Raw genomic sequence first — 16621 nt, 5'->3', positions numbered from 1 at the left:
AGCATCGTTATTCCAGCTGAAGCAGACCTGCCGCCTGCTGGGCTTCAGCGCTGCGCGCGCCGTCCTTTCAACAAAAGGCGGGGATGTGAGGGATGTCTGCACAAACAACCTGAGAGTAGGCGTGCGTGTGTGTGTGTGTGTGTGTGTGTGTGTGTGTGTGCGTGCGCGCGCCGTGTGCATGTATCTACTTGAAAGATGTGTTGCTATTGTCCAAAGGGGTTTTATACCAAGTGAATGCAAAACATTGAAATATTGTTGCCATTTGTTTCCATCCTATGTGGATGTATTTCCTACAGCAAATGCACAACTCTTCTAGTTTTGTAAGATAGATTTGCAATGTGACACAGATCAGTTTACACACTATGTATTCCCTTTTAACCCAGTCCACGCAGAACTGACCTGAGATCAGATTCTAAAAATGTCTGTTTGAAAATGACAGTTTTCTGAAAAAGCTATATGTTTCTATGTCAGTCGTTCTTTGATTTTTTTCAAAAATAGCAGACCTACAAGCTCGTAGTGCGCCACTCGGTGGCGCGCTATGAGCTTGTAGATCTGCTATTTTTCAATAGCTAAAGCATAACATGATGCTAACACCAAAATGGGTGCCCGTTCAGAATGGGTTAAGAAAGATTTAGATTGGGATTAGGCATTTAGAGGTTACTGTGTATATAGGTTTAGGTGCTGGAGGAGAGTGTGTGCAGATTCTCACATGCATACTGTAGGCCTACTGTACATCTATACTGTACATCTAAGCACAAACCCAACCTCTCCCCTTCGGACCCCCCCCCCCCCCACAACCACATACACAGAAGAACATAAACAGTATGTTTTCGGTGGGAGATAAAAGAGCCAAAATGTGCCCTTGCAAGATTCTTAGAAGATGGCTGATACGGCACAATCATCTGTGATAAAACTGCAAGTTCCCAGGAGGCACTGAAAATAATTACAATCGTGAACCTACTGTACATGCCCGGGTAAATAAAAAATATAAAATATAATATATAATGTTCACTGGTTTAGGACTCAATCAAAAGACTGTTATGGTTGGGATAGTGTAGTCATGCTATACCTTTTTTTTTTAACGTACATTTTTGTCCCACGATTTTGTAACCCAGTTTTCTTTTTCACCCAGTGCCAATTATCTAATGTAAGCCTGGGCGCTACACTTCCTCTGCCAACCTGGGGGGGGCAGCGGACTGACCTCATGCCTCCTTCTATGCATGAGGAGTCCAAGCTGCTCCTTTACACCTGACAGGGGGGAGTTTCTCCGGCCGGACGTAGCGTGTGGAAGGGACACGTTATTCCGACCGGCGTTCAGAGAAGATTTGGGGTCGCTGGAAGCAATATCTTTTAAAGGGGGCACTGAGGTGCTGTTGGGGGTGTCAGTCAAATGAGATATTGCCATATATGTGATATTACACTAATTGTATATCTGTTCTTGAGGTAATTGTTTATGCCCCAAAATCACAAAGGCTAATTTTGACCTTCGGGATACAGAAATAAGTCGGTGTGTCCCAAAACATAGTAAATGCACTTTGGCTTTAGTCGTCACATAGATGCACTTCGTCACTGTCTACCTCTGGGTGAGAATGTATTTACTGTAGTGTACAGCAGTGGTGGAAAAAGTACTCAATAGTTTTACTTAAGTAAAAGTACCAATACTGCAATTTAGAACTACTCCTTTACAAGTAAAAGTACGGAATTGAAAATGTACTTGAGTAAAAGTGCAAAAGTATCGGCATCAAAATGTACTTAAAGTACTAAAAGTAAAAGTACTCATATTGCAGAATGTCCCACTTCACAAGTTCAAAATGTGTACAAAGTCTATTGAAAATAGCCGATCTACAAGCTCACAATGCGTCGCGTTGCGACGCATTGTGAGCTTGTAGATCGGCTATTTTCAAATGGCCAAAATGTATTGGGTTGAAGTGGTTAATGTATGTTTTCTAATCAAAATTAAAATCTCCAAAGTAACTAAAGTAACTAAAGTTTTCAAATAATTGTAGCGGAGTAAAAGTACAAATGTTGGCTCTGAGATGTAGTGGAGTAGAAGTAAAAGTACTGGAAATTGGAAATACTCAAGTAAAGCACAAATACCTCAAAATTGTACTTATAAGTACAGTACTTAAGTAAAAGTACTTAGTTACTTTCCACCACTGGTGTACAGTAAGTAGCCTACCTGAATGGAGACGTCGCTGTAGGACCCCCCGATCACCCCGGAGATGGCCAGCGGCACGTCGTTCTGGATGGGGTTGGAGCCGTCGGGGCAGATGAAGCCCGGCTCGTGCACCTTGGTGAGCGAGGCTCTGACGAACTCCAGGGACTGCTCCAGAGCGTAGGTGTCCTTGGAGCAGGTGTCCAGGATGTGGGCTCCCAGTCTGAGGCCCGGGAGGATGTGGTCGCTGGAGTTGATCTCGTCCAGAGCCAGCAGCATGGCCTCCAGCCTCTGGATCCCTCGCTGCTCATTGATCTTACCTGGTGTTGGGAATATGCAAATGAAGGGATTGATACAGACCTAATCATTTAAGGATCTAGCGTATTTCTTATTTCGTTTTTGCTTAATACCCTTTTCACTCCCAATTTAAACACGCATTCCTGTGTGTTGTCACTGCTGTATCCTACTGGCTATAGAAGAAGACGGCTATACTCAATCTCAAACCCTCACCCTAACCTCCCACGGGGCAGCACACCTAAACCTAACCTTAACCCACTCCCGACCCTTAATGCACCCCTCACCAACCTTAATCCGGTAATTTTAATGCACCCCTCACCAACCTTAATCCGGTCATTTTAATGCACCCCTCACCAACCTTAATCCGGTCGTCTTAACGCACCCCTCACCAACCTTAATCCGGTCGTTTTAACGCACCCCTCACCAACCTTAATCCGGTCGTTTTAACGCACCCCTCACCAACCTTAATGCGGTCGTTTTAACGCACCCCTCACCAACCTTAATGCGGTCGTTTTAACGCACGCCTCACCAACCTTAAACCGGTCGTTTCAACGCACCCCTCACCAACCTTAAACCGGTCGTTTCAACGCACCCCTCACCAACCTTAAACCGGTCGCCTTAAAGCACCCCTCGCCAACCTTAAACCGGTCATCTTAACGCACCCCTCACCAACCTTAATCCAGTCGGACCAATGCTATGTCTAACCAATGCTATGTCTAACCAATGCTATGTCTAACCAAAGTATGCCTCCCGTCGAAATGTTGGTAAAATACTGGCTATGAGCTGTGTGACCTCCTTTCTTTGAAACAGTATCTTACTGGCTCACCTCCCCGTGAGGAGCGCCCACTGGGAAGACGTAGACTAGAGTCTTCCTCCTACGCCTCCTCCTACTCATGTTTGATGAGGGGTCCCTGCCTGGCACAACCTATACATTTTCAGCCAAATTTATGTTTATTTTGGGGGTCCTTCTCCTTTCTGAACCACTACTGGCCGTATCTTACCGCAGTCGTTCGTCCCGTCTCCTTTCTGAACCACTACTGGCCGTATCTTACCGCAGTCGTTCGTCCCGTCTCCTTTCTGAACCACTACTGGCCGTATCTTACCACAGTCGTTCGTCCCTTCTCCTTTCTGAACCACTACTGGCCGTATCTTACCACAGTCGTTGGTCCCTTCTCCTTTCTGAACCACTACTGGCCGTATCTTACCGCAGTCGTTGGTCCCGTCTCCTTTCTGAACCACTACTGGCCGTATCTTACCACAGTCGTTGGTCCCGTCTCCTTTCTGAACCACTACTGGCCATATCTTACCACAGTCGTTCGTCCCGTCTCCTTTCTGAACCACTACTGGCCGTATCTTACCGCAGTCGTTCGTCCCTTCTCCTTTCTGAACCACTACTGGCCGTATCTTACCACAGTCGTTCGTCCCTTCTCCTTTCTGAACCACTACTGGCCGTATCTTACCACAGTCGTTCGTCCCTTCTCCTTTCTGAACCACTACTGGCCGTATCTTACCGCAGTCGTTCGTCCCGTCTCCTTTCTGAACCACTACTGGCCGTATCTTACCGCAGTCGTTGGTCCCGTCTCCTTTCTGAACCACTACTGGCCGTATCTTACCGCAGTCGTTGGTCCCGTCTCCTTTCTGAACCACTACTGGCCGTATCTTACCGCAGTCGTTGGTCCCGTCTCCTTTCTGAACCACTACTGGCCGTATCTTACCACAGTCGTTCGTCCCTTCTCCTTTCTGAACCACTACTGGCCGTATCTTACCACAGTCGTTGGTCCCTTCTCCTTTCTGAACCACTACTGGCCGTATCTTACCACAGTCGTTCGTCCCTTCTCCTCTCTGAACCACTACTGGCCGTATCTTACCACAGTCGTTGGTCCCGTCTCCTTTCTGAACCACTACTGGCCGTATCTTACCACAGTCGTTGGTCCCGTCTCCTTTCTGAACCACTACTGGCCGTATCTTACCACAGTCGTTGGTCCCTTCTCCTTTCTGAACCACTACTGGCCGTATCTTACCACAGTCGTTGGTCCCTTCTCCTTTCTGAACCACTACTGGCCGTATCTTACCACAGTCGTTCGTCCCTTCTCCTCTCTGAACCACTACTGGCCGTATCTTACCACAGTCGTTCGTCCCGTCTCCTTTCTGAACCACTACTGGCCGTATCTTACCACAGTCGTTGGTCCCTTCTCCTTTCTGAACCACTACTGGCCGTATCTTACCACAGTCGTTCGTCCCGTCTCCTTTCTGAACCACTACTGGCCGTATCTTACCACAGTCGTTCGTCCCGTCTCCTTTCTGAACCACTACTGGCCGTATCTTACCACAGTCGTTGGTCCCTTCTCCTTTCTGAACCACTACTGGCCGTATCTTACCACAGTCGTTCGTCCCGTCTCCTTTCTGAACCACTACTGGCCGTATCTTACCACAGTCGTTCGTCCCGTCTCCTTTCTGAACCACTACTGGCCGTATCTTACCACAGTCGTTGGTCCCTTCTCCTTTCTGAACCACTACTGGCCGTATCTTACCACAGTCGTTCGTCCCTTCTCCTCTCTGAACCACTACTGGCCGTATCTTACCACAGTCGTTGGTCCCGTCTCCTTTCTGAACCACTACTGGCCGTATCTTACCACAGTCGTTCGTCCCGTCTCCTTTCTGAACCACTACTGGCCGTATCTTACCACAGTCGTTGGTCCCTTCTCCTTTCTGAACCACTACTGGCCGTATCTTACCACAGTCGTTGGTCCCTTCTCCTTTCTGAACCACTACTGGCCGTATCTTACCGCAGTCGTTCGTCCCGTCTCCTTTCTGAACCACTACTGGCCGTATCTTACCACAGTCGTTGGTCCCGTCTCCTTTCTCGTGCACCGGGAACAAGCCTCCGATGATCAGGTCTCCGTCCATGACGATCTCCCTCTTGGCTGCAGGCGGCAGCCGCGGCATGCTGAGCAGCGCTCCGGGGAACAGCGAGCACAGCAGCAGAGTGTGGAAGACCCAGCACGCTGTGGAGGCCAGCAGCACCCTGGGGTGATGGGCTGCACCCAGCAGCACCCTGGGGCGATGGCCTGCACCCAGCAGCATGGTCCCAGCTCAGGTCACAGTGGTCAGGCTATAGAAGAAGAATCTTAGAGAGTCTGGAGGCAGACGGCTTTGAACTCTTCTCTTAATGTCTTCTGCATCGTTGATAGTACCTGGATAGCAGAGAGAAGGAGAGATTGATTTTTATAAATATATAAAAAAACACTTTTAAGGTATATTCAGTGATTTCACTTAATTCAAATATCACTTATTTTTTGGTTTTGTTGTGATAATCCTCCCTACTATAGAGTGTGCTGACCATATAAGGAGTTCCTCCCCTGTCCCCAGTTAACCCCTGGGGGTAAAAAAAAAACCCTGTAGGTTTCGTTTTTTGGCTAGGTGGCCCAGCCTTCATCCAATCAGGATAGAGAGGGGTCTTCCGCCAATCATGATCGAGCAGGGGCGGGCCTTGGTGTGCGTGCTGTTGGCAGTGCGTGCATGTGCACAACTTGTTACAGAGGCGGACCGGGGTTTTTTCTAAATCAACCCAGATCACTGAATGCTCCTTTAATTTGTTTTTATTAGGATGCCCATAAATAGGAGCTTATAGGGTGGCTGCAATAGGCTATTAGTTCCATTAATCCAAGCTACAACACTGGATTGATTGATTGATTGATTGATTGATTGATTGATTATTTAAATAGACACGCAGCCCACACATCTAACCACTTAACACGGGAACTGCTGCTGTAGTTAGTCTTTACTAATGAACCAAAATGAACAAAATCATTATTTAACCCATTCTGACCTGAGATCAGATTCATACGAGGTTTCCGCTGGACTGGTCTGATGAACCCATTCTGACCTGAGATCAGATTCTAGAAATGTCAGTCGCTCTTCGATTTTTCAAAAATAGCAGACCTACAAGCTCGTATCGCGCCACTCGGTGGTGCGATATGAGCTTGTAGATCTATCTATTTTTCAATAGGTAAAGCATAACATGATGCCGACACCAGAATGGGTGCCCGTTCAGAATGGGTTAAAAATAACATTATAAAACATAAGCTATGAAACAACTTTCTGATGCCAACTTGTTTCATATAGCACATGAATGCAGGCTTAAGGAACTGCTATTTTGGCCTGCTGTTACGCTGTCACACCACAGAGCATTAATTAGCCCTTCTTATGCAACTCACTCACTCACTCACTCACTCACTCACTCACGCACTCACTCACTCACTCACGCACTCACTCACTCACTCACTCACTCACTCACTCACTCACTCACTCACTCACTCACTCACTCACTCACTCACGCACGCACGCACGCACGCACGCACGCACGCACGCACGCACGCACGCACTCACTCACTCACTCACTCACTCACTCACTCACTCACTCACTCACTCACTCACTCACTCACTCACGCACGCACGCACGCACGCACGCACGCACGCACGCACGCACGCACGCACGCACGCACTCACTCACTCACTCACTCACTCACTCACTCACTCACTCACTCACTCACTCACGCACGCACGCACTCACTCACTCACTCACTCACTCACTCACTCACTCACTCACTCACTCACTCACTCACTCACTCACTCACTCACTCACAATGTAGTTCTCCAGTCACACTGACATCATCCTTACAGGCTCATGTTATGTAGGATATTTAATTTACGTTAGGTAATCAAACCAATCGATAATAAAGAAAATGTTGAATTCAATAAAATGCACAAATTAGGATGACACCACTGAAAACAAAGCATGATCGGCTATGAAGAAAATGAATGGTTTCATAGATGAAATGCTGTGACCTCAACATGACATGAATCTATATGATATGAGCATACTGTATCTATACTGTATCTATATGATATGAGCATACTGTCGTATTTTGTAGGTCAGAAACCTCACGTCTCCATATTTAAACGGTTTATGTTTTCTTTTTCTTTTATTTCTTTTTTTTCCGTAAATGAATGTCCTACTTCATCATGCAAGAGTGTCACACGAAAATAGCAACAAATGTGAGCTTGTAGACCTCATCGGCTATTTTCATTCATTCATTCATTCATTCATTCAGTTTTTAGGACATCGTTTTCCACACACAGCGATAGTTTCTTGCCTGCCATCCTGCTGGCCAAGCCCTGATGATTTTACCCAGCAGGTTTCCATGGTAACGCGATCCTTACCTAGGGAATACCCACCATCTGCATTATGTGATGTCTCATTTAAAGCTTGAAACATGTTTTTTTTTTATTTTTCTTAAATATTTCATGCAGTCATTCACAGTAACAAGACACGCTAGGGGTTATCTTATCATGTGCCTCTTTGTATTTACATAGGAACCTACATGTGTGACAATGTGTTTACAGAGGAACCTACATGTGTGACAATGTGTGAACTGTGAAAACATTTATCCTATTTGCTCTGCTCAAAAACCTCTGTTTTCTTTTTTGATTGATTGAAATATGTATTAACAGTTTGCAGAATTACAGTACAATTCAAGCTCAATACAAAGACTGTTAACTGTGAGTGGACGACCCAATTAAGCATTACACTTGTTTACAACAGGGTTCACCATGTTCAATTCATCTAAACATTTAGAGACGTACAAATAGACACTTCTATGTAGTTAAAGAACAGAACAGGAATTCATCATAAACATAAACAGTGAGGGGAAAAGGGGGGGTGGGGGGGATTCAGATTTTACAGAGGCCAGTTTCGAATTGCAGCCGTCCGTAGGTGCCCTTTGAGAGCGGTTTTGAAGGAGTCAAGGGATTCACATGTCTTAATGACTGTTGGTAGGGCGTTCCACATTTTGGTGGCATTGGAGCGAAAATAATTTAGTCCCTTGTTTGTGCCGAATCTGGGTTGCACATGGTTTGTTGCACTCCCTCTGGTGTTGTGGGTGTGTACTTCGTTTACATTAAGGAAGTATTTAGACAGGTACATGGGTATCTTAGTGAAGTATTTAGACAGGTACATGGGTATCTTAGTGAAGTATTTAGACAGGTACATGGGTATCTTAGTGAAGTATTTAGACAGGTACATGGGTATCTTATAGTGAAGTATTTACTTAGACAGGTACATGGGTATCTTAGTGAAGTATTTAGACAGGTACATGGGTATCTTAGTGGTGTATCGAATCTTGTGGACCAGACCCATTGCGAGATACTGTACTCTTCGACCCTAAGCCATTCCAGCCTGTCAAGGTGGGCAGGGGTGAGGTGGGTTCGGGGGGTGAGGCCAAGTAGGAGCCTGACCAGTTTGTTTTGGGAAGTCTGGAGCCTTGTTTTAAGGCCTTTGAGGTGCTGTGGTACCAAGAGGTGCATGCATAGTCGAAGAAACCTTGTACGAGGGCTCCTGTTAAGGTCTTCAAGGTGTTTTTGTCGACCAGTGAGGAGATCCTGTGAAGAATCTTGTTCTTTGGTTGACTTTTTTTATTACGTTGGGGGCCATTTTATCACCGGAAAGATTGGCCTCCAGGATGGAACCTAGGTAGGCCTAGGTAATTTCATATTTCCGTGTGATAATATCGTCACCCACTCTAACCAGGAAGCCATCTGCCTTGCTGAGATTACTATTAGATCCAAAGATAATTGATTCAGTTTGTTATCAGCGAGCCAGGTGCAGATTCTGCCGAGTTCAGAGCTGAGGGTCTTTTCAACCTGCAGTTTGTTCCTGTCCGAGACCAGCAGTGCTGAGTCATCTGCGAACAGGAACAAGTTGCAGTCACAAGCTGATGTCATGTCGTTAACATATATTAGGAACAGTAAAGGCCAATAAACAAGAGTAAAGAACAGTAAACAACAGTAAAGAACAGTAAAGTCTGAATTTAAACTCATTCATTCATTCATTCATTCATTCATTCATGGTATTTTTTCTATGTTGTTTCCTTAGAATCTATGTATGAAATAATTTGCAGGTTATTTCCAGAGGAAACCTTTTGTAACCTGTTGAAAACGGAAGGACATCTTGTGTAAAGTATAACCTCTATGTTGTCACTGCCAGCAGTCTGCTATAGTCAGTCCAAACCGCTGCAATTCTTTGCAACTGGTTGGGCAAGTTGTGACACCTTTCATAAAAACAGAAGTACATATTGTGTGTATGTATAGTCAATGTTGCCACTGCCAGTAATAGATGCAATTTCTACAGTTGCTAATTAAAAAAATCTGAAAAGTATTGTCTTACCGATGCCCACCATCTTCCAAAGAGAGAGTCAATTATAATATAAAACCATCAGTTTGAAGTGGAATGCCCCATTCGGTTCTATAATAATTTGGGGAAAAGAAATGTGTTTTGTCTGGGGTTATGAATGGAGTGATAACACACTCACACACACACACAGATGACCAGGGAGTCCAGGGAATAAATACATTTAGTGTGTCGCTGAAATGGTTCATAACATAGAATATAAACATAACATAACATAACATAGCAGGATAAAGTAGCCAAGCATGCGTCCTGTGGATGGTTCGCTGGTTGGTTTGATCCGTCCTTTCTTACAGAAAGGTCTGTGGGCAAACATAAAGATAAATAATAATAATAATAATAATAATAATATATAATATAATAATAATAAAAGGTCTGTGGGCAAACATAAAGATAAATAATAATAATAATAATAATAATAATAAAAGGTCTGTGGGCAAACATAAAGATAAATAATAATAATAATAATATAATAATAATAAAAGGTCTGTGGGCAAACATAAAGATAAATAATAATAATAATAATATAATAATAATAAAAGGTCTGTGGGCAAACATAAAGATAAATAATAATAATAATAATAATATAATAATAATAAAAGGTCTGTGGGCAAACATAAAGATAAATAATAATAATAATAATAATAATAATGATAATAATAATAAAAGGTCTGTGGGCAAACATAAAGATAAATAATAATAATAATAATAATAATAATATATAATATAATAATAATAAAAGGTCTGTGGGCAAACATAAAGATAAATAATAATAATAATAATAATAATAATAAAAGGTCTGTGGGCAAACATAAAGATAAATAATAATAATAATAATATAATAATAATAAAAGGTCTGTGGGCAAACATAAAGATAAATAATAATAATAATAATATAATAATAATAAAAGGTCTGTGGGCAAACATAAAGATAAATAATAATAATAATAATATAATAATAATAAAAGGTCTGTGGGCAAACATAAAGATAAATAATAATAATAATAATAATAATAATGATAATAATAATAAAAGGTCTGTGGGCAAACATAAAGATAAATCGCTGTCTGCTTTAAAAAATGTACGCTTTGTGTGTGTGTGTGTGTGTGTGTGTGTGTGTGTGTGTGTGTGTGTGTGTGTGTGTGTGTGTGTGTGTGTGTGTGTGTGTGTGTGTGTGTGTCTCTCTTACTCGCACTGTGACACAGACGCGTGCCGTTCTAGTATATTATTACATTCTTAATTAGTATGTTTACTTTGGTGTTTAAGTACATGTAGGCTACCTTTACTCAAACACACATTTTAATATAGGAATTTTACCTGTAACAGAGTGAATTATTTCTACATTGTGGCATTGATACTTGACCCTAGAACACTAAACACGGGTGATTTTCACCCGGACAATTGTATTTTTATAATTTTCATAATGTTGCTTATGTCTGAGGTGGGTGCAGGTCTTTCAGTACCTTCATGATGCTCAGTGACATCATAGAAGGTAGGTTTGTTTATGTCTGAGGTGGGTGGGTCTTTCAGTACCTTCATGATGCTCAGTGACATCATAGAAGGTAGGTTTGTTTATGTCTGAGGTGGGTGGGTCTTTCAGTACCTTCATGATGCTCAGTGACATCATAGAAGGTAGGTTTGTTTCCCTGCCCACATCCATGTTTTCTTTAGTATAGAAAACCCACGTTTAGTAGGCATGTAACGATACACTCAACTCACGATACGATACGTATCACGATATGAGGTTCACTTTACGATTTTTCACGCTATGTTCAACACAATTATTTTCCAGACAAATGACCAAAAATATATTTTTGTATGACTTATCTCCCCCCCCCCCCCCCCCCCCCCAAGCTTTTTTATTTAACTACATTGCAAACATAATTGCCTTCCTTGATGTATTAATGAGCATCAATAACGACCATCACCTCTGCAGGCCTCTACTACTGAAAGTGACATGGAGTCTCTCCTTTCTCTCCAAAAGCACGTGAATATGATGGAATATGATTACAGCTCACATTTAAAAGCATGTGAATATGATGGAATATGATTACAGCTCACACACTAGCCCCCCCAACTAAAAAAAAGGTTTTTTTATTTTTTTATTCTTTTTGAAAATCGATTTTTATTTTTAATAAATCGATACATATCGTCGGGATATAATATCGATATATCGCGATATACGATACTGTATATCGGTGCATGCCTAATGTTTAGTGATAGAGAAAGATCTAATACACCCATTGGGTAAAATATACCTGTGTTTATGGTGTAATAAAATATATAGTGCTCTAGGGTTAAATGGGAAAAATAATTGGTGAGCTTACAAGAGATAAAGGTAGTTAATACTAGGCCTATACTGAATAATATCAAAAGATCTCACTGGCTGAAATGAGATGTCTATTTTTAGTTATCAACTTCGTGCAGTGGTAGGCTGAACATCTTCAGCTAAATGTGTGTGGTAGGCTGAACATACCACCATCTTCAGCTAAATGTGTGTGGTAGACTGAACATACCACCATCTTCAGCTAAATGTGTGTGGTAGACTGAACATACCATCATCTTCAGCTAAATGTGTGTGGTAGACTGAACATACCACCATCTTCAGCTAAATGTGTGTGGTAGACTGAACATACCATCATCTTCAGCTAAATGTGTGTGGTAGACTGAACATACCATCATCTTCAGCTAAATGTGTGTGGTAGACTGAAAATACCATCATCTTCAGCTAAATGTGTGTGGTAGACTGAACATACCACCATCTTCAGCTAAATGTGTGTGGTAGACTGAACATACCACCATCTTCAGCTAAATGTGTGTGGTAGGCTGAACATACCATCATCTTCAGCTAAATGTGTGTGGTAGACTGAACATACCATCATCTTCAGCTAAATGTGTGTGGTAGACTGAAAATACCATCATCTTCAGCTAAATGTGTGTGGTAGACTGAACATACCACCATCTTCAGCTAAATGTGTGTGGTAGACTGAACATACCACCATCTTCAGCTAAATGTGTGTGGTAGACTGAACATACCACCATCTTCAGCTAAATGTGTGTGGTAGGCTGAACATACCATCATCTTCAGCTAAATGTGTGTGGTAGGCTGAACATACCATCATCTTCAGCTAAATGTGTGTGGTAGACTGAACATACCATCATCTTCAGCTAAATGTGTGTGCGGCGTGTGCATTTTTAGAGCATAAATGTATGTTTGGCTGCCGAAAAACACATAGATGGAGAGGCATGGATTGGGATCTGAAATCAGATCAATTGATCAATTGATCTGAAATCAGATCAATCTACAGAACATGTTCAGACTTGGGGAGAAATGTGCATAAAATAACTGCATTTGAGGTTAATATGAACACCAGGGGATGGTAATTACCTTCCCCCGAGACCCCAAATGACGCCCCTGTGTGCTTGGATGTCGCTATAGCAAAAAACTGGAATGGAAAACAAGTGCAATGATTAGTGAATCCCCCCAGATGTCCCACCAGGGAGGACGTTGGTACGCCATATGCTGCTTAATCCATCTCTCTCTAGGCCTACCCGAAAAAGAAGATAGCTGCATGGAGAGTGAACAATGAGAGCATTTAACCCATTCTGACCTGAGATCAGATTCATACGAGGTTTCCGCCGGACACACACTGGTCTGACGAACCCATTCTGACCTAAGATCAGATTCTAAAAATGTCAGTCGCTCTTCGATTTTTCAAAAATAGCAGACCTACAAGCTCGTATCGCGCCACTCGGTGGCGCGATATGAGCTTGTAGATCTGCTATTTTTAAATAGCTAAAGCATAACATGATGCCGACACCAAAATGGGTGCCCGTTCAGAATGGGTTAAACCAATCAAATCACTGTCAAATCAAACTTATAGAAATGGAAGACAAATGAGTCTGCAAATCCAGCTGCAATTATTGCAGATGAAGCCCCGGTATCTGTCTCTGTCAAGATGCTTTTTCTTTTTTTCTTTTTTTTAGATAATCCAAGCAATATCTGGGATGCGCCATTGGGTGAATACCTTGTAGGCCCCTACAAAAACAGTCACTTGGAAAAAAGAAGAACCTGTGTTCCACTTCCAATGGAGTCCATTTTGTTATCATTAGTCACAATTAAGCTCTAATTGTTAATACGTTTTTATACTGATTCAATATTTATAAAAAACACTTTCATCTTGAAAATGTTTCAGTAATAGCTAAAATAGACGATCTACAAGCTCACAACGTGCAAGATATGTACTTTTGCACGACCCTCTTGAACAATATGAAGTGGGGTTTATGAAAAAAACGGAAACTGAAATATGGAGATACAAGTTTTTTTGCCTAACAGCGACTATTTGCTCAGTTAGATTGTACATATTATGCCTGGACATCACTCAGCCTGAAATGGCGCGGCCGGCAACGGGGAAATCAAGGTGAAGACGTGACCCTGAAGGGAGGGAAAATAAGGACCATTAAAAGTGTACTTCAAAGCCTTCATGGAACAGATGGACCCAGTAGGGGCACGCAGGTCACCAACCTGCGTGACTGTGAGTAATGGTGTAGGTCAAGAGCACATACTGGGCTGTTAAGAAACACACCCTGCAACAAGCTTATATGTGAAAAACGGAAGATTTTGGCGTAGATATCAAGTTAGGCCAGGATTGGTGGGGAGCGTTTTCTTAACCTCTTAAGCCGTGTATCATCGCTGTCTGGTACAATAATGTTGTGTTGTTTTTGTTTTGCAATATCAAACTGTGTTTATGTTTCACCTCCTTTTTTCTGGACTGGATGTTTGATGTCAGAGCAGTATCGATACAGTATAATATCGAACATTATATTGTTCCCAATGTGCAACAACTAATTTGGACAAATTAACACTCTGCCTTCTTAAAGGTGTAGTGAAATGAAAAAAGACGTTTTTCACACTTTTAGACCATATCCGTGGTCATTATATGGGCATACCTAACAATGGATGCCAAAGAAATGTGAAAATTCTCATTTCTGTGTGTTTTATTTAATTATTAAAACGAAAACGTGCTGCGTGATGACGTGTAGAGATACACATCGATAAAAGCCAATAACAATGAAGCTCACCCGTTTAATTCCCCATATTTGCGCATCCATTCAGCACAGCTGCTACTGATTACAGAATACTCCGTTTTTATTTCCATTCCAGATAACATCCAGACAGTGTATTACTCGCTTTCAACTTAATCATCACGCTAGAATATGTATCTGAAAACATTATAGGGTAGAAATAAGCCACATAACAGTAAACTGGTACAGATGGTCGACCATCTGATTTATAAACAAACAACACCACGCTGTTGCGCTTAGCATAGCTACCGTCCCTAGCTACCGTCCCATCGCCTGAAGGGATGCGACACTCTGATTGGTTCAGAAACTTCAGACCGGTGTTTCATGTAGAAACACCATTTTCATGTTGTTCACCATTTCCGTTTCACTGCACCTTTAATGAAGGGCGTGAAGGAGATCACGGCAGGAAAAGGAAAGAACATTTGAGCGATTTTGCCACAAAAAGTACAGGTAAAGGGTTTTCTTATGTGTGATTCTTAGATAGTTTTTGGCACAAACGGTACAACTGAAAGGTCTCTAAGTTCATATACAAGCTTTTGCTACAAACTACTCTTTGGTCTCTTTTCCACAAAAAACATATTTACACATAATAGCTGAGATAAGATATACAGGTACGGGACATAATCCTTCAAAACCGCCCTCAAAGGGCACCTACGGACGGCCGCAATCTGAATCCCCCCCACCACCCACCCCTTTTCCCCCTCACTGTATATGTTTCTTTTCCCTTTTTTACCTCCTTCATGATGAATTCCTGTTCTGTTCTTTTTGGCTATATAGTAGTGTCTATTTGTACGTCTCTAAATGTTTTGATGAATTGAACAAGGTGGACCCTGTTGTAAACAAGTGTAATAATAATAGCTCAGATTTATATACACCGCCGTATCTCCTCACCGCCTGCACCAATCACTCCCACTTTTCACACAGGCATTGACCACAATAATATAACGAAGCCCCTTTTTCCAATTTAATAAATTAATAATTAATTTATTAGTGAAAACGCACCCAGGGCGCAGGCAATATCTCGGGTAAGGGCTAGTGTACTGTAAAATTCTGCAAACTGTTAATAAATATTTCAATCAATCAATCAATCAAAAAAGCAGCATAGACGGCTGACATTATATTGTATAATCTAACACTGTGTTTAACAGAGGACTTATTGGGTTTTAGATTAGTGGGACAGGACCTGTCTCTCCTCTGCAGTGCTGGCAGTCCTGTTAATTGGGAAGGTGTTGAAAATAAGATGGAGAAAGAAACGGTATACCGTATATACTTTATTCTATTTAGGTGTAGAACATGAAGCCTAATTGACTTGTGATGTCCATGTCAAATTAACCTAAATATGCATAGAAATTGTACTCAAGTACAGTGCTTCAGTACATGTAATAAGTTACTTTCCACCACTGATACAGTGCTTCAGTACATGTACCTAATACTTTCCACCACTGATACAGTGCTTCAGTACATGTACCTAATACTTTCCACCACTGATACAGTGCTTCAGTACATGTACGTAATACTTTCCACCACTGATACAGTGCTTCAGTACATGTACCTAATACTTTCCACCACTGATACAGTGCTTCAGTACATGTACGTAATACTTTCCACCACTGATACAGTGCTTCAGTACATGTACGTAATACTTTCCACCACTGATACAGTGCTTCTTAGCCTACTCTAGTGTGAAACACTAGTAAATGGGGAGCAGTGTAAGGATCTTGCATGAAGCTGCTATGCCTGTTAATGCTCAGTCTCCGCGCTCAGTTCTAACTAAGCTTCTATCAGGCCTTGATCACATCATTAGGTCTAGCTTGTGACAGAGATGGCCGTCACAGAGA

The 16621-nt window shown here is 42.2% G+C and overlaps 1 protein-coding gene across 8 annotated transcripts in view; it reads right to left on the bottom strand.

Moving 5' to 3' along the window:
• grm2b (glutamate receptor, metabotropic 2b) overlaps positions 1-5431 on the bottom strand; it is a gene marked incomplete at its 3' end in the record, with an annotated part of 67552 nt that extends 62121 nt beyond the window's left edge. For 2 of the 8 annotated variants that reach the window (XM_083770899.1, XM_083770902.1), the window contains exons 1-3: positions 5315-5386; positions 3454-3478; positions 2180-2475 (exon numbers count right to left, since the gene is read on the bottom strand). In XM_083770899.1, coding sequence (XP_083627025.1) covers positions 2180-2475; positions 3454-3478; positions 5315-5359 — 366 coding nt within the window. In that variant the 5' untranslated portion in view covers positions 5360-5386. Of the gene's footprint in view, positions 1-2179; positions 2476-3453; positions 3479-4779; positions 4805-5272 lie in introns of all 8 variants that reach the window. The other 6 variants (XM_083770903.1, XM_083770904.1, XM_083770900.1 and 3 more) reach the window with 5 other exon arrangements.
• Between the last annotated feature and the right edge of the window lie 11190 nt (positions 5432-16621).

Source organism: Protomyctophum parallelum (genome assembly GCF_964188405.1).
Source record: "Protomyctophum parallelum genome assembly, chromosome: 8".
NCBI lineage: Eukaryota > Metazoa > Chordata > Actinopteri > Myctophiformes > Myctophidae > Protomyctophum > Protomyctophum parallelum.
This window is presented reverse-complemented; position numbering and strand designations above follow the sequence as displayed.